The sequence below is a fragment of the Mirounga leonina genome, unplaced genomic scaffold (assembly GCF_011800145.1).
Source record: "Mirounga leonina isolate KUSES-001 unplaced genomic scaffold, KU_Mleo_1.0 Mir_127, whole genome shotgun sequence".
Taxonomy (NCBI): Eukaryota; Metazoa; Chordata; class Mammalia; order Carnivora; family Phocidae; genus Mirounga; species Mirounga leonina.
In genome coordinates, this window is record NW_023270316.1 from 18,228,067 (window position 1) to 18,247,852 (window position 19,786).

The 19,786-nt window shown below is 37.2% G+C and overlaps 1 protein-coding gene across 1 annotated transcript in view; it reads right to left on the reverse strand.

Annotated features, from left to right (window-relative positions):
* Nucleotides 1–19,786, reverse strand: part of LOC118009637 (glypican-5-like) — a 176,601-nt gene that overhangs the window by 138,708 nt on the left and 18,107 nt on the right. Inside the window, exon 4 of the mRNA XM_035003786.1 lies at nt 5,954–6,079. Within this exon, the coding sequence (XP_034859677.1) occupies nt 5,954–6,079 (126 nt within the window). The remainder of the gene's footprint in view (nt 1–5,953; nt 6,080–19,786) is intronic.

The following is a 19,786-nucleotide window of genomic DNA, read 5'->3' on the forward strand; positions in this document are numbered from 1 at the left end:
GCCATTCCTGCATTTGTCCTGTTGGACCTGAAGTGTGTATTCTGCCCTGGGATGAACTGGACAGTCGCTTATATCTAAAACCATACTTTTTTTATTTTTTTCACAAAAGAGCAAAAGTATTTCAGATTGTCCCTTACTGAGGATTATAAACTCAGGCTTGCCTTGGCACTTTTATCCACCCCAACCCAGATGCCTCATCTGTGATAAAGACAATCACACCTAGTATGTCTCTAACCCAGAACACATGAACTTCTTAGAGTTCTTTAGACTCTGGTTTCCCAAAAATAACTACGGAAATGCACACAATGAGACAGGCATGATTTTAATTTAAGTCAGAAAACAAACCAATCAACATCTAGAGTCAGCCATAGGCAGAAACTCTTACGACTCATCTTATTTCTTCTCATCTTTCAGCACTCAGTTTTAAACCCACATATTACCCACCAGAGTCTTATCACCATGCCACCTCCCCAACCCCCAAATCTCTCAGTTCTCAATAACACTTGTAAAATTTCCTATTCCTCAGAGTCCTCTTATCTTTAAAAAATTACTGATAGGTGTTCAATGATACTAATCATTCTTAACCTGTCAGGTAATACAAGAGTTCTGTTATGAAAGAAATTGCAGTAGATAAGAAGAGAGAAGATCTATGACATATAAATGCAAAAAGTATGAGAGGAGTCACGGTGGAGTTAGAGGTTACGAACAAACACAAATGAGGGGACTTGTTTCATGAGGACTCCAGATTTAAGTGGGAGTTTGGCAAAGCTGTATGTACAGCTGCATGGAGAAAATGATGTAGTTGAAAATCATTCCATTAATAGTGGGAAACTCAGAGCCCACGGTAGACTGCTGTGATGGGGTCAGAGTGGGACGTCTCCTAACCACATCTCTTAAGTCTCTCTGAATCCTGAACCACATCAGATGGGCCATAGGTATGATAATAATGATAATTATAATGAAGGTCTACTTCAACAATATTAGAAACCTGATTGAATAGATCGAAATTTCAAGGGGGGGGGAAAAGAAATACAAAATAGATTGTTGTTTAAGTCACGAAGAACATACTGCCTTTGCACAAGCAACACAGGAAAAGCAACTAGTTGTTACATTAACGAAAATCAGAACAATCCTGAGAACTGATTGCTTTGTAGTCCCCAACATTTGAAAACTAGGCCAGGTGTTTTTAAAAAAAAAAACAGATAAATAAAATATAGTTGAATGCAGCAAGGTCAGGAAGAAGACAGATTGAAGATGAGTAGCTTTTCAGGCAGATAATGTAAAGGGGGAAAAAATGAGGTTACAAGATATTATATTTATACTTCAATTAAAAATGAAAAAAATTTTTTAAGTTTTTAAAGAAATGTATGAACCAAGGAGGTGCATACAAGGATCAGCCAGCAGCTTTGTATCACAAAATAAATACACAGATATATTCGGATATCTATCTATATATGTATATATATATATATATATATATATATATATACACACACACAGATACATTCAGATAAATACAAAATAAATACACAGGTCTATTTGGATAGATACACACACACACACACACACACATATATATCTCCAGGAAAAATATCATTGTCTGGAAATCTGATAATAGAGAAGTATAAAGACTCAGAGACTTCTAAGGTTTTATATTTTTATCTGATTTTTAAAAATTCAATTATATTCTGTTGGAAGGGGCTTCTTATCATAAGAGTTTGAAAGGAAAACACTGAATTATGAAAGAAGCATTAAGGAACAATAACTCAAGACGAAGTAGAAATCATGTGGAGGACACCTCACAGCTACTGGCTAGTCTGAGAGTTGCTGTGCAGGTCATAAATTCCCGGAGACTGAGGGAGAGTAACTGAATTAACCGTCTATTAATTAGAAAGGAAAAGGAAGCCCTGGTAATTAGCTGTCACCTGCACGTCAATACTCGGAAAGACGAAGTGCAAACCATCAAACAATCAATTTGTAATCACAGAGAACTGAGAACAGAGCTCTGAGAACAGAAAGACTGACACAACATGCCTTTCGGAGAACAATTTTGTTTCATGATGAAGTGACAGGAGGGGCAGATAAAAGGGACTTTGAGAGATAGAGACTGCATGGAATTCGGTAATACATTTTCATCTTAAACCAGAAATTCTTTGAACTGTTGATCCCAATGTGGCCGCAGAGTCTTCGAAATGCATGCTGTCTTCGAAATCATTTGAATTAAAGTAGATTTTTTGTTTCACAAATTAAACACTCCTTATATACTACAGATACCTGAGATATTTTCAGCTATAATCACAAAGGAATTCCACCTCTTTTGATGAGCACAAAGGTAATTTCACCCAATTTTATAGGACTGTCATAATATTGAAACAATCAGTATGGCTTTCCTATTCTTTGAGACAGCACGTCTGTGCACATAAGTAATCTTATCAATCATCTCCTAAAAAATGCCTTCCGGAGAAGAAGTCTTGCCAAAATAATCACTTTGCTCTTACAGTGAATGATAGACTCAGTCTTGGCCATGAATTTATCCTATTGATGTGGCATAATTTCTCTAGGATGAATCTGATGAGTATTTTAATCCACCATAAGAAAAGAAAAACTACTATCATCCCCAAATGTAGTATACATTCACTTGATACTCATTTCTTCACAATGTGATGGCATTATTTATCTCAACTAAGTGCAGATCTCTGAAATGAATGTTTTATTTGAGGATCATAGTGCTTTTACACAGTGATCACCGCTATGCTTCCTTTTTTCTTTAGGAGAAAGTAGCTAATAATTCAAGATTACAACATTCATCAGGACTTGACTTTATGTTGAAGACTTCTTACACAAACTCACTAGTTCAGTATTTACCCATATCTGTTACTGCTTTGATAAAACTATATCACAAAATTACTATGAAAATCCAGGTTAGCTCGAAATTCTATGTAAAAATAGCACTTTCACTTCAAAAAAAGCATTATAAAAAGAAGAAAACAATAACATCCCATAATTCTAACATCACTGCAACATCTGTTCTCCTTAAACATAAATACAATGCAAATAAAAAAACCCCCAGTACTTCTTAAGTATATTAGCAGTTTCCATGTAACTGTCCAAAAATATTCTATGCAGAGCCAATATCGCTTTTTCTTATTTATTCAGATCTGCTGGTAAAATATGTAATATTTTAGCTTTAACTATTTTTAATTTAATAATTATTTGAAATTATTCCACATTAGCAGATAAAAATATGCACAGTTTTTGACAAACGCATAATATTCCATGGTGAAGGCACCATAATTAACCAGTTGTGATGGATATTTAGGTTTTAGCACTGACTTTGCACTGAAGGGAAAAATGTCCTGTTGTATGCTTATGTCAAGAATTGGCTGAGCCACAAATAAAAATACAATTCAAATAATATAGTTTTTTTTTTTGAAAAGTCAAGCATACAAGAGAGGTTTCTCAAGATCAAATAGAAAAGAGACACCGCCCAATCAGCGTGCTTTGGAGCATGAGGGAGTCAAGTTTTGGGAGAATTAAATGAGATAATGCTTGCAAAACCTTGGCTAACTGCCAGAAAATAATCAGGGCTGAAAAATGTTCATTTTGAAAGTCACCCGGAGATGGCGCTAGAGAGCCAGTGTGTGAGGCTTGTCTGCCAGCAGGTGAGCCAAGAGGAGTGGAAGTGGGTAGTGGAGCCATGAGATTGGGATGGACCTGAAGAAATATTCTCAAGGATAGGAAAATGACAGTTAAGGTGATGAGGTAGAAGGGTTGTCTGAGAGAAGATTAAGGCAAAGTGTAAGCTGTTCTCAGGAGAGTGGAGTCCAACAGTGCACTTGGAAGTGGCCGACAGGAGGCTGGGTGGTACAGCAAAGGGGAGAATAAGCTGGAAGCAAATGAGAGTCATGAGAATCCCTCATTGCTTTATCAGAAATGTGGATACTTTGTACAGAGGATTCTTGCTAAAGATGAGCTTTTTTTTTTATTCCTAAACCATGAATAAGGTCTTAAGAAATACACGATATAGAAGAAAATATATTCTTTGAGTTGAAAATACGATTCCTCTAAATAAAGTTTTCCCAGGGTCGCATGGGTGGCTCAGTCGTTAAGCATCTGCCTTCGGCTCAGGTCATGATCCCAGCGTCCGGGGATCGAGCCCCGCATCGGGCTCCCTGATCAGTGGGGAGCCTGCTTCTCCTTCTCCCTCTGTCTGCCACTCTGCCTACTTGTGCTCTCTCTCTGTCAAATAAATAAATAAAAATCTTTAAAAAAAAATTAAATAAATAAATAAATAAATAAATAAATAAATAAATAAAGTTTTCCCAAATCACTGATTTCCCCAACAGCATTTCCTGTTATACAAACTCCAGACCAAACAGCTGAGAGGAGTGGGACAAGCTAACACTAAGGTTCTTGTAGCACTAGAATGAGATGATATAATGTAATGCAATATATCACCTTTTTATATAATATACTAAATCTTTCATTAATCACCATGGGATTCTCATTAGCCCTTGTAGAAAAATGGTTAATACACAGAAAGTTCAATTCCAGCTTGAACAAAGTGAGAGGAGAAAGCAGAAATCAAAGTATAATTTAATTAATAGATCTAAGTGGAGGAATTTTCAGTGACATGAAGACTAAAAGAACTCAAAGTTCCAGGCATACTATGAGTGCTCTCAAGAAAGGCAAGAAAGGTAAATTTAGAAAATATGTTCTAATATCCAAAGAACATAATGAACAAAGAACACCAGCCATGTCAGCCAAATATTATATTTAAATTTAATTATGTTCCTGTAGTTAATAATTTTTTTCTGCAAAATCTAAGAATCTCTATGAGATACTCAGATATAAACTACAAAATAATCATTTATTGTATCAGGAAATAAGCTTTAACTATAATAAATATGATCACACAGAAATACATAAACAGTTTTTATTATTTAAATGTATTTAATTGGAGTATATGTTTGTCATGGTAAGCTTAATTTGCTAATGACTTCTTTTTTTGTTGTTGTTAATGATATTTTAGATCAACTTACCGCTCTTGTGGTAACTAAACCACCTAACTTCATGTGGAGTAGGCATGTTTGTAAATCCGAAAGCTTAACACCCTATCTCTCTTTTTGCAGATTGTTCAAAATAAAATACACAAAAACATTCAAGTCCAAATGCAACCCAAGCCTACATTCTATAACAATCACCAGCACTGGAAAATCAAAAGAGCAATTCCAAACCAGTTATTATTGACCACTGTTATATATTACGGAGGGAGAATTTAGGACTTTCTCAAGATCAGGAGATTACTTCAGAGTACGATCAGTTACAGGAAGCAAAGGAAAAGAAAATGTCAAAGAAATTCTAGACAATGAGGAAAAAAATGGTAAAAAATTTCACTCCTGAGCTTGAGAATGATTGACAACACACAAATAAATAATGCTTCAGACACACAGGGACGTACCCCCACTCTAACATAGATACATGCACACACACATGCACACACACATACACAAAGAGACAATTGTAGGATAGACATACTAACACTGCTGAAACTCATATTCATATCTCCATGAATCTTTGCACAGGTATTCACATTTCACTGAATTTCTTCACTTTCTAAAACTCATAAAGCTAAATGAAGAAAGTAAGATACTTGATAAACAAGACAGATTGGACAGAAGGTAAATAATACTTATCAAAAAAGTGGATTGTTGGTAGATCTGAGATAGGTAGAAAGGAAGAGAGAATGTTCAAACACCACAGAATTACTATCACATTTCTAAAATGTCAGAGAGGACCAAATCTATTTCTAACAAACTAAAGAGACGAAACTGCTGTAAACTCTAACCTGTGGGGCAAAGTTAAAAGTGAAGTGGTCCATTCGGGACCTAGGAAAAGAAAGCAAGGATGAAAGGAGCCATGATATTTTCACAGACCACTACACATAAAATACCTTTTTACTATATCTTCCCCATTCCAGCACGGCAGTCCATCAGCAGCAGCTAATTCATTAGCACAAAGCTCATCAGCCAGGCCCCCATAGAACGTCCTGTACAGTCGAAGACTGTTGATAAATTCTCTGAATGGGAAAACAAAGAAAACAATTAAAACCAAAAATCAATAATAAATGCCGATATAAAATGGCATAATTTGTTATGCATGATATATAGAATGCATCTTTTTTGATTTTTACTGCTTATTTTTTTTTAAAGATTTTATTTATTTATTTGAGAGAGAGAATGAGAGACAAAGAGCAGGAGAGGGAGGAGGGTCAGAGGACGAAGCAGACTCCCTGCCGAGCAGGGAGCCCAATGCGGGACTCGATCCAGGGACTCCAGGATCATGACCTGAGCCGAAGGCAGTCGCTTAACCGACTGAGCCACCCAGGCGCCCTTTACTGCTTATTTTTTATATATTCTCAATACTTCTCTAACAATCAAGATAAATACTATACTTTTTTAAAAAAGAATGCTAGTATTCAAATTTACTCTTTTGAATCCAAGTTTTCACAGGGTATGAATTTTATATAAGTCAAGCCCAAGAAGTTGTGAAGAGTACACATACACACACCCCGTTTTATCTAAGTATCCCTACAAGCCTTTACTGGATGTGCCATCTAAATCACAGTGGTACTAACTACTTACTTTTCCGTACAGAAATGTCAGAAATTGATCAACAAGCTAATCAATTGCTTACTGATTAAAAGTTTATTAAACTTGGGTGGTTTTCCTATTTGGGTCTTCTCTTTGGTGCTTAACCACATAAAATAGTATGTCTTCACTGATGTGGGAAACAGGCAGAAGAAAAGTTATTAAATTTCCTTACTACTTATAGCCCATTGACAAGTCCTTGAAACAGGCAGAGTGACATTCCTCTAGGGACTCAATTGCCTCCATGTTAATACTTTGCTAAGGGCAACAGGCTTATCTTAGCCTGACCCCCAGGATCCTGTAAGTCTACTTTAACATATAAAAATTCCTTTGGAAATTTCCTGTATCTCTACCCCCCAAGATACATGTTGGCAATCATCCCCCAAGCATATGATATACATCTGAAGGGTCTCATGACTCAGATTTTATTAGACAGTTAATAAATGGCACTTTCCCAACAATAGCTAAGCCCCCTCAAGGTCCTGGAAACCTTGCTTCCAAAATACCTGGGAGACTTACATGCTATCCCTGGCTCCCTCCCAACTTGAAAGTACATAATGAGCCACTTCTCATGACCCCCATGCAGCATTTTCTGCCCATGGGTCCTGTTCCCATGCTTTAATAAAACCATCTTTTTGCACCAAAGACATTTCAATAATTCTTTCTTGGCCATCAGCCTTAAACCCTAACGTTTCTCCTATATCATTCACTAAATACAAAAAAACCCAAATACATAACATGTTTCAAAAGCATGAAAATAAAAGTTGTTGGAAGGAGTATTATTTAATACATTGACTTTTTTTTCCCCCCTCTCATACTACATCTCTTTCCCCCATTAATTATCAGAAGGGAAAATTCAACAAAAAAGTAGTTTGCTTTTTAACTTAAAAAGCCAAAACTTTCAAGTTGAAAATCAAAGCTTTGAGGTCCCAAGAACCTGAATTTTAGCATTTCAGAAAACCAAGTCCTAAAAACTATACTTCTGAACTTTTTAAACATAAACTAATGTTTTGGACAATGAAATGAAAAGCCACTAACTTAATACAGAAGAGATGTCCTCTGGACTAGAATACAGGGACAGGAGAAAGAAAGCAAACCAGAAATCCATAGGTTGAGTAGTTAAAATGCAGCAATTATAAAATTGCATCCTCCACTGATATTTTAAAAATAACTTCTTTAAAAATGAGATCAAAGAGGAGGGGTGGCTCTAAATTATAGCTGAAATGAGCAAATTTTTAAAAATTAAATCTGATTTTGACAGCACTGATGCTCAAATGTATTAATTTTAGAATTCTCTCTCTTAGTGGTTTCCAAAGAACTCTTTTGTGGAAATGGCTGGAGTTATAAGTAACTACCAATCTACAGGAAGGATAAATGTCATTTTCAAATATGTAACATCTGAAATCAGAGAGATCAGAAGTTCCCACAGCAAATGTTTGGTGAGTATTTAACCAAATTTTTAGCAAAGCTTGATCAGACATGTAATAACAACATGACTGCAGGAAGTATAAATCTGACTTCTAACTTATACTCAATTCCCCCAATAAAGTATGCTGTATTTTCTCACGAGCATAGTAACCACTCATTTATACTTATTTATACTTTTTTTTTTAGGGGGAGGGGCAGAAGGAGAGGGAAAGACTCTTAAACAGGCTCCATGCCCAGCACAGGGCCCAACACCGGGCTTGATCTTAAGCCCCTGAGATCACGACCTGAGCCAAAATCAAGAGTCAGATGGCTTAATCGATAGGGGCACCTTATTTATACTTTAAGTCGGTTTCCTCTACTAGAAAATAAGTCCTCCTTCCCACCCCATGAGGGCCATATTCCTACTAACTGGAATGCATGAACAAATACCACTTCTGATGTTGCAGCTACTAAAACATAATGGATGAACCCAACTGATTCTTTCCTAGAGGGGTGGGGTTTAATAAATGGAAAGATGTGTGACTCCTGTCCTGAATTCTGTTTACTATAAATGATCACCTGTTCGGAATCAAAGAGTCTTCTAGAAATGAAGAGGCCTGGCACAAATGACTGGAATGTTGAGATCTCCAAATTGATGAGATAAAACTGAATTGATACTTCTTATGGACCCCAAACCTCTTCCTCCAATCTCAGTGAATGGTGCCTTCACAGCCAGTAGATCATACTGGGAAAAGCTTTACATCTTTCTTGCCGAGTCCTCTTTCCCAATGCTACTCTCATTGCCTTCGGTGAAGCCCTTATCATCTCTCTGGAATTACTGCACTCTAATCTCTTCCTTAACAATCACCTCTCATCCTCCAAGAAATCCACCTCTTAAAATTCAAATCTGATCTCCCCAGACTATGTCACTCATTTGCTTAAAGCCATCAATGGCTCTCTCTTCTCTACAGCAAAAAATCTAAATTTCTTGGAAAGGCATATAAGGCACCCTCTCTCACCTCCATTTCAGCAGCAACGCAAACCAAACTTCAGGCTTCCACAAAAGTGAGAGACTTACTGTTCCCCAAACATACCTTCATGCCTTTGCATGAGTTCCCTCTGAAAGCATCATATCCTAGAAGATTTCCACTCACTTTATAAAGCAGCATTAACCAGTTACTTGTCACAAACTACTGAACACTACTGAGTACCAAGCTCTGTGTTGGCACTAGAGCTAAATAAGACAGTCCCTATCTTCTAAGAATGCACTTTCCGGTGAAAATCTACAATAATAACATAGTGTTAATAGTGCCGCATTTGAGGACAGAGAAGGAATCAGGAAATAGGTACAAACAAGATACTACTTCAGAGTTTCATGCAAAAAAAAGCAAACAACAACAAACAAAAAACAATATGCAAACGTAAAGAGGAAAGAGAATATTGTATATTCAGAGACTCATATGCAGTTTAGCAAGTGGGGAGTGGGCTTATGGGAATTATAGTTAAAAGGTAGGAAGAGGCCAGTTTGTAATCAGCCTTATTGATCATCAAAAAACTGTTTCAGTTTTCTTCAGAAGGCAATGGGAGCCATTAAAAGTTTTCTAGCAAGCAAGTGATGGCCTCCTGACAGTATTGTGGAAATAGGTAGAAAGTCAATGAGGTCACTTAGCGGGCTATAACCGAGACTCAGGGGGAGGAAATATGAGGATGAGAAAAAAACACCTGTCAGTGAGCATCATGAAAAGCGTTAGATTTGAAAGACATTAGGAATCTAGAATTGACAGTAAAAGTAAAAGTTTTAATATAACTCCTAATTGTCTCTCTCACCCCCCCGAAGGTGACCGAGGGGATGATTATCTCAGTGCTATTCACTGAGACAAGAAATAAAGGAAGGGAAATACAACTCTTTCAATGTCCCACACTACATTTAGGATTGCTCTTCTCCTGCTCAATATTTTCATCTTTCCGTGGCACATATCACTGTCTATTCTAGCACGTCATGTACTTACTTATTTTGTTTTATTGTTTCTTATCTGTCTCCCATGCTAGAAGAAAAGATTCAGGCAGGCAGGGCTTTTCCTTTTTTTTTTTTTTTTTTTTTTTTGATTTTACTCACCAATATAGATCTCAAAGCTGTGAAGGCATATAGTAAGTTCAATAATTAGTAATTAAATTAATGAATGAGTTAAAATTAATTAATAATTAAGTCTACACTCTGTTCAGTTTGCGATTTCTTTGGAACATACAGAAAGAGAAATCATTTAGAATGCTACTTTCAGACCTACTATGTGTAACATCATCTGGGGATCTTGTCAAAATGCAGATCCAATAGTCCTGGGGTAGAGCCCAAGATCCTGCATTTCAGTGAAGCGCTCAGATGATGTTGCAGCTACTGGTACAAGAACCACGAATACCGTGGACGCTTGCTGTTGGATATGTAACCTTGGAATCAGGGGACTGGGTGTGTGATGTGAGAGTCATTATCTCCAGAGGTGGTGACTGATGTCATGAATGGGGATGAAATCTCTCAGGCAAGTAACAGGTGGTCAGAAAAAGCCAAAGGAACTCGGGAGTATATTGAGCAAAGGAAGAAAATCTTCAATGATAAGAGCTGTCAACATTAAAGAATAAGGGAATTTGAACCTAGAGAGATCCCTCACAGTGTAAAATGCCATTATGAGAGGTTACTTAAAATAATGAAAATGTCCTTTATATGTGGTCCCTCACAAATTCATATGTTGAGACAAGTTCTTTAAAAGGTAAATAGGCTCAAATGAGGTCATCATACGGGTAGATCCTAAATTCAATAGGATTGGTGTCCCAATTACAAGAAGAGATGGTAGGGGTGCATGTGCACAGAGGAGAGGCCATGTGAGGACACACAGGGGAAGTAGCCATCTGCAAGCCAAAGAGAGAAACCTTAGGAGAAACCAAACCTGCCAACATCTTGATCTTGGACTTCCAGCTTCCAGAACTGTGAGAAAATCGATGTCTGTTGTTTAAGCCACCTGGTCTGTGGTACTTTGTTATGGCAGGCCTAGCAAACTAATACAATAATGAAAGCATTTGAAATAGAGTAATGGCTGTCAGATTTGCAGTATGATGAATATTAAAGAGAAAGTGAGAAACTAAGAGTAGAGTCCCAAAGACGAACATTAAGGAAGTTTTGTTTGTGTGTGTCTGTCTGAATATGCAAGAGATTTGAAAATATTTGTGTATGAAAGGGAAGGAGATAGCAAGGGTTTGTGGTTCATTAGCTTGTTCCCAAATATCCCAGTTCTCTACATTCTGGGCACAAAGCCACTCTGAAGCTAGTTTTAGTATGTGACTTGCTCTGGGTTCTAGTAAATGTATGCAGAGTGATGTCTGTACCCTTCAAGCTTAAGCTTTAAGAACCAATGTGGTTTTGCCAACTTCTGTTTCCCTCTCCCCTGATGGCTGGCAATGTGTCACAGGGAGGCTGCTTGGTCATTCAGAAGCTTAAATCAAGGGCCACTTGAGCAGCGCCCCCTGCTGGTCTAAAATGTGAACAGGCTAAAATGTGAAGGAAAACGCTTTTGAACCAATGTTAGGTTGTTTGCTACCATATCATAATTTAGTCTTTCTTAATTGATAAAAAGATAGAAAAAGAAAAATTAAAAATTGATAGATCACAAATTCTGAAGAGAGAGGAAGAGTTACTGAAAAGAGATTAGCTTTGGAACAAATTCTCTGAGACTAAAAAGGACAGAAGAAAGTCTGTGAAAGTTAAGAGAAAGTTTTGGTTTGTGAAGACAGAAATCTGAGGGAAGATCCTGCTTCAGAACTTTATATTCTGTATTTGGAGGTTTTTAGGTCACAGGAATTAAGAGTAGTGCTTGTTGCAAGAAGTGGCTGCATTGGAGGGCCAAGGGATCTACATTGGATATAGAAAAAACTGAACTGGGAAATGAAGGGGATAAAGCACCAGTAGCTATAATGAGGTAAAAAAGATGTATCTACTGCCACAGAGCCAATTAATGTTGGTCCTATTACAAAAATCCATACTTCAGTTCCCAGGTCAATGCTTGGCCTACCACACACCATCGTGCCTCCTTTTCAAGTTTTGCATGAAAAGTCTCAATGAATAAAATATTCTATTCTTGGATGATTCAAAATTTAACTTGCTGGAAGGGTGACTATATCCATGCAATTATTTTTCTACAGTTATGAGAGTCTTTCCAGTTAAAACTAGGAGCATAATAAATGTAGGGAGATGCTAAAATTTCCAGCTAATTATCCTTGAGGGGCTATGTTACATATGTCCGTTGTTCACCTTAGTCTTCAGACATATTAGTCTTGCCAGTAACAGAAAATATTTTTTAAATATTTAAAATATTAAAAAAAACAGAAAAACATTCTTTGTCAGAATATTTATTCAAAGCATCTATGTCAAGGCCATACACAAATTAATACTTTCTCATTTGGGCCTGCAACAGTTTAACAAATGACCTCCCTGTCGAGTTTTGCCCTCCTGTTCACTGCATGTCCCATGTTGTAACCAGAAATCAGCCCAACACTTTACCATTTTAAAACCCTAACAATTCAGATAAAATGTCTTACCATGGCACATAATCTCTCCACTCTCCACCCCTTAGCCTCCCATGACAGTCCTCCTTCCCTCCACTCACACACCCCAGCCAAAACTGCACACTTTTACTCACATAGCAGAAGATATTACCATATTTACAGGATAAGATTCTGAGTTCAGCACATACAGTTTCCTCTAACACTGGACGGCCTTTTCCGCTATCACTCTCCCAAACTTCTGCCCGTCCTTCAAGATCCAGCTTAAAGCTCATCTGCCCTCTACATCCTTGTCTGACCAGCATGCAGTTTTGTTTGCTCATCCTTGTTTCTTACACAGCACTCGGCGTCTGTTTTGCAGTCCTGGCTATCTGATATTGTAATCCCTGTGTTTGCACATCTGTCTCCCTGAGTAAGAGGGCTCGTTCAATATAGGCAAGAGCCATGTCTTCTTTATATCCCCAGGGTTTGGGTCACAGTTTGGTACCCAACAGGCCATCAACAAATTCTCCCTGGAATTGGTCCCAGACGCGGTCTGAGTTTTTAACCGTGCCAGAATTAGAAGTTTCTAAAAGAAAAGCATTTTTTAAATAACAATAATTGAAATTCCTTGAAGGATCCAGTTGACTTGGGAAATTTGAAATTAGAGAACCCATTCCTAGACTGTGGAGAAACAGACCTTCCTCGTGTGCTGCATTAGAAAATGAAGAACTTGAAAGAGCAGGACCTCAAGCTGTGCGAGACTAAACAGGCTCAAGTCAGAGTGCATATATATGTGCTGCTGAAATTAATATGTGGGGACATAATAATATTTAGTCACACTGCTCTGTAAGACAGCTATCATAATTAATACCTCACAGATAGACTGTGTTACAAAAACAGAAAGAGCCTGAGACCATCTGTTCCAGGGGCTCTCTGTCCTAACTGCACATTGTCATCGCCAAGGAAATATTTAAACTGTAACTCCTAGATTTTCCCTCATTCAGATGTATTGGTCTGGAGTGGGACCTGGGCATCCAAGTGCTTCTGGAAGCCTCCTATAAGATCCATATGTGTGGCCAGGGTTGAGGACCTGTGATTTAGTCTAGTTCTCTTATTTTGAAACTAAGGAAAAACAAAAATCAGAGAAGGTAAAAACATGTGAAAAGCGAGGAAGTTATTTACTCAGGAATTTATTCGTAGCAGACCTCAACATCTTTCACTAATTAATTAACTAAATAATTCATTAGTAAACATGCCATCACTTAGCCAAGTCAGCTGATATTGAATACCTGATAAATCAAAGCAGAATGAATCTTTATATAGAAGAATATTTCCACCTGTTTTAAAAATTTTCCTGAAATTATCACCCTGTTAACACAATCAGTAGATTGTTAGACCAGAAAACATAGATAGATCACTTCTGTCTGCCAAAATCTGCACTTAGAAGGCACTAGGTTTAAACAGGATTTATCTGTGTATTTCTACCAGTCTGAAAGGTCTGGTGCAGGACGCAGGGAGCAGGGCAAATTCTGCTCCCTGGCTAATGAGCAGCTTTGTCCACTGTGCTAGCACCATAAAGAGGAAAAAGGCTGTGGCACAATTGATCATTCATAGCTTGCAGCCTTGTTTGCCCTGAGCTTACTAAAGGCAAGGGAGAACCATGGACCAGCATAGTTATTGCTTCGTTGCTTCCCATGACCTTGAGGCCAGCAGTGCCAGCAAGAGCTCCTGATGCATCACGTGGTAAAAAAAAAAAAAATATATGAAAGGCAATGCAACTCACCCTGAAGTGTCATTTATAGTTTGGTTGACATAGGAATGCCCAGTGACTACTATCAAAACGAGCAATGCTTCTGATTGTCTGGACCATTATAACTGACTTTAGTCATTTTTAAGGATAAAATTAACATAGCTTTTCATAAACAGTGCAATGAATAAAAAAGGCACATGAAGAACAAGTTAGTATCCGTGCCTCTATAGTGTGTCCATCTGTAACCCACGTTAGCAGCCTGGTATGCTTTCTTCAGCTGCTCTATGCGCACGCTAACAAGTAACCAAAAACAGACAGAGATAAAGAGAGACAAAGTAACGGTTTGTTTTAACGAAACTGGGACCAAGCTATATACATGTACACGCAACTGGCTTTTCTCACTTGACAATATATCATTAACCCATTTCAGATGAATAAATCTTGGTCTTACTTTTTTGATATAGCTGTATAATATTCCATAATCTTAATATAGCAACTCTACCGTAGTCTACCAAAATATTCCACTAAACTAATTTACATTTTAATTAATAAGGCTGGCTTAAAGAGTGGCAACCACATGTTTCAAACTTTGCTGATCTCCCAGGGAGCTGTTTTCACTTAAGCATATGGCCCTGATTTTACATTTGATTTTGCATTTCATTTCATTAGATGTTCCTGAACACAGACTACTGTGTTCAAAAGGCAAGCCTCTAGATCTTCCATATTCAAAAGGCAAGCCTCTAGATCTTCCATCTTTATCTAGCAGGAATTTGTTTCAATTTTAAAACATTCATAAACAGTCACTTCCTCTCCTTTTTTTCCCATTGAACACAATGTAAAAGAGACGATTTCTAATTTTGACCCAAACTAATTATCTGGAACAGTACTGGAGAAGAATCTTATTTTCAAATGGAACTTTTCTCTGTGGAATGTTTCAGACTACACGTTCCTTTATTTAATGACACGTATTGATTTTTTTTTTACCCCCTAAAGTCAGTCCACAAATAATACAGAACCCAAATTAAAAGCAGCGCCTCCCATACTGTTTGAAAGTATCTGTCGAACAAAGGTCAAATGTGCAGTTTGCTAGTTAATGGCCTGAGGCAAAGTTAAGGTTAATGTGGCACTAATGAGCAGGCTCAACCCTGTAGAGATGTCCGACCACATTGTCAAACAGCAGACATTTAAAATGTCAGTCTCCCGCTCAGCAGAGGAAATCTATAATTACACGTTTCCAGATAAGAACCATTTTCTCTTGTGTTTCTACATCTATATTTAATAAGTTTATTTTATTCTCAACTAAGTCATTCTATTTGACAAAATAGTTTTATAATCATCAAAATAGAAAAAGATTTAGATTACTGTTCTACAGCGGTAGCAGTTCTTGCTGTAAATGCTTGAAAGTAATTAAATTTATACAGTCAGATTAGCTAGCGGGAAAACTGAAATTTAGTTTGCTGGCCCCTTTCCATAGACTTTGTGACACATGGAAAGATGGGTGGAAAAGGATGACTATGACACAGAGAAAGCAATGCAATGTGCGGCACCATTTGTCACAAATGTAAATGTGTTACAAGCACATTGCACTTGTATTTCCTTAAAAAGGAAAAAAAAGAACTATTTTTCCTAAAAGAGAAACTCATAAAGCGTGCTCTCTGAACCCCACTTGAACCCGCTATTCATTATGGAAGCTGTGACGGAAGGATCCACACCATTCTCAAAGAGAAGGATTTTTTTTTTCTGACTAAATGATTCCAGGTTTTTTTCTCCTCATAGGAAGTCTTCTTGTTCACACGACATGATTTCCCTTCCTTAGAAGATTTACTGTGCTTTCTCAACAAAGCTGAAGGGGTTAAGATGGGCAGTAGGTTGGGGAGCACCAAGGGAAGGAATGGGAAGAAGGAATGGAAAGGAGCCCTGGAGATACGCCAATATCCTCAGATACTATCTGCAGAGGATTCTTTTTGACATGGGCTCTATGTTTAACACTCCGTGGTGGTGATTTTACACTAGTTCTGAGCGGGACATTCACAGTCATCTATACAATTAATGGAGACACCTCTATTCCTTACTTTTCAGTAATGCTCCAAACTCAACACATTGCCATTAAATGTCCCAGTAAAAAGCACCCTTTCTGAAAGCATCCTCCTTTAAAAAGAGTGATTTAAACCTGATGTCAAAACTAGGTCTTCAAAACTCTCATCTCGTTTTCCCATATTGTAAAAATGTACCGTAAAAAGGCCTCACTGTTCTCCATTAAAAAGGACTTTAAGCAAAGATCTTAACTCATTTATAAAAATAAACACAAGATCACATGTCCAATATTTAAACAAATTTGAGCAGCCACCCAAAAGAGGTGAGACATAATTTCTCCTACCTCATGACTTTTTTCATTTTAGTAAAAATATGCAATTATTTGCTCAGTTCTACTGGTTTCAGGAAGCATGTTATTGCTTTTTCAACAGATAAAAAATAAAAGTCTAGGACATGATTGGGTCAAGACCAACAAGAAGATTAAATCAAAAGATTTTTGCAGATCTAACGATTCTAGTATACTTCCTTAATACTAAGAATCATTACTGAGTACCTATATCGAGATTCAGCATTTAAGGTCAAATCTTGAATGTTACTCTTTTTTGCAGTAAAATGTTTTCTATGGTTACTAACATTTTAACTATAAACTCTGTGACTTAGAGGATATGAGAACATATTCTGTACAATATTTTCCTCTGTCAGCCTGAGCAGAAAACTAATAAAAAACCTTTCTCTTTAATAGTCTGCCAATAAATGGGCTTCTTCCTCATTCCTTCTTCTGTTTATTTTTATTTATTTTTATTTTTTTTTCATTTTGTGATTTCAATCCTCTATTCCTGGTCACTGCTACCCACCAACTTATCTGATTGATGGACAATATATGTCTGGTATAAATTGTTCTTGCTTGCATCCTCGGTTACTATATGTCTCTCAGTGCAGATACTTGTGTTCCTGAACTCTGGTATAAATATGGGCTTTAAGGGTCAGAAAATCTATAATTAAAAGGGTTCAGAGAAAATGAGTTATTTTTGTCTTCAATTTTATTCCTATTATTCTGGTAATTCTCATTTTAGAAAGACATGGTTCTTGAATGTTACATGTAACCCAGGTGCTAGTTTGGGTGGCACAGAATATTACTGACCAACACTGAGTAATGTATAATTACCTTTGCTCAAGTATGACACCGAAAACACTGTCCATGTGATGAGAATTATAATAATACTTCCTTCCATTACAATCATTCATACATCTGTTTATTATAAGGCTTAGCTTACATTGGAAAGTGCAGACAAACCAAATACAATGAAGATTATAAATCCATTGAGTTTACTCAATTTGTGGGACCCCGAAAGTCACAGGGTGCATGTCTAACAGGATTCTTGCTGAAGAGAGTGAAACCGACACAGCCAAAGGAGCACCTTAGGCCTGCTGATCTTCAAAGTCGTCAAACAGGGGCACCTGGGTGGCTCAGATGGTTAAGCGTCTGCCTTCAGCTCAGGTCATGATCCCAGCGTCCTGGGATCGAGCTCCGCATTGGGCTCCCTGCTCAACGGGGAGCCTGCTTCTCCCTCTCCCTCTGCCTCTCTCCCTGCTCATGCTCTCTCTCTCTCTCTGTATCTCTGTGTCTCAAATGAATAAATAAAATCTTAAAAAAAAAAAAAAGTCGTCAAACAGAATGAAGCATATTTTTGAGAAGAAACCTTGATCTGAAAGTCTATGATATGGGCCTAAATAAAAAAGAATCATCCTGAAACTACCTTTGAATTTTCATTCAGTTGCACTTCCAAGTAAAAGTTTCCACGTACGACTCTGGAGATCATGATGCGCCCTGGAAATGGTTGATATACATTTGTGTCTGCAAGTGAAGATGGAAAACAAAAACAAAAACAAAACAAAACAAAGAAAAAACAGTGCCTCCATCAAATGATATAATCCACCCCAGAAACACATTTCTCCTATTTTGAGGACAATTGTGGAGGAATTGGCAGCTCTGTCATTTCCCTTAAACATGCAATGGGATAAAAAAAATAAATATCCTGTTCCCCGTTTTTCCCATATTATTATATGCATCATTTTGACACTTCCAATGCCATTAACAGATTTAAACTGATGGAAATGTTTTTTGCTATGGAAAACCAAGTGGAAGAAAGTGCTTAGTACTCTTGCTATAGACTGAGCATCCATGATGCTTTACATACAATTAATTGAGAAATAAGCCTCAATTATGGGGCTTATTTAGGCCCCATAGATTCTGCTAAAAATTCTGAAATCATTTTTATACACTCCCACAAAAATCACCAATTTCAGTACGACATGACTAAATCTTCCTTACCTCTCCAAAAATTGAGTGGAAAAAAAAAAAAAAAAAAGGGAGCTGAATTTGAAGTTTTTTTTTCAATTCTACATATGCTTGCTGACTTTCCAAATGAAAAAAGGATAGAAGAGTCACTTTTTGAAAGGAGGAAAAAAAGAAAGAACATATTCTCAGGTATATTAGGCAGGGAGAATTTCACTCAGTTTGATTTTTTTGTTTGGGAGCGATTTTGAGCCATATAAATGGGATAACCCTACAGTCACAATCGTAAACACTACTGAAAAGCTTCTAGCTCATTTGGCAAAGCTGCTACTGGGAAATAGGGTTTTGGAGAATCCGTTTGGGAAAAACTGTTAAAATTAAATGTCATTCTTCCTATGGCTGAAAAAAAAATATGTATATTTTTTTATTCTTTTTGTAGTGAGAAATTTGAGGAGACTTATTTCTACTCACACTGTCTTGAAGTTGAGAGCATCAGTATTACAGATGTTGCAAATTAATGTGAGGACCGAAGCCTTATGGACCATCAGTGTAACTTTAAAGAGGTTAGAATCAATCTCACACTCCCTGATATAAAACTACCTTCATCTGAGCAAACAAGTTATAAGAGTTCTAATGGCAGCCAGTGATAGCTACACAAATCTGCTTTCTGTAATTTTCCATAATTGCTACCATCAGAAAAAAAAGAGTATCTGTTAGATACCAAACATGTACCCATAGCCACATCTAAGACCAATGACAGTTTCAACTTCTAGTCCATACCTTCCAGTCCAAATACTGCTCAACGTTAGTTTAATCATTCACTGCTTGGATTTAGTTTCAGATATGTCGTGAAATGGTCACTAATTTTTCCATGAACGTCTAGAAAGTAAGAGCAAACCTCATTTTTAAAGGCTTTCTTTTTAATATTAGTTTTAGCCAGAGCAAATTGCTTTTCAATACAACAAAATTTTGCATGTATTTGTTTATGGACTTTCTTTCTCTGGGAAGTTTTTATCAGATTCTCAGTGGGCTACGTGACCCGCAAAGGTTAAGCACCACTAGCCTAAACTTTTGCCATATGTTTGTTCTGCCTTCTCGCATTCCTTCTTCCTGTGTGCCTGG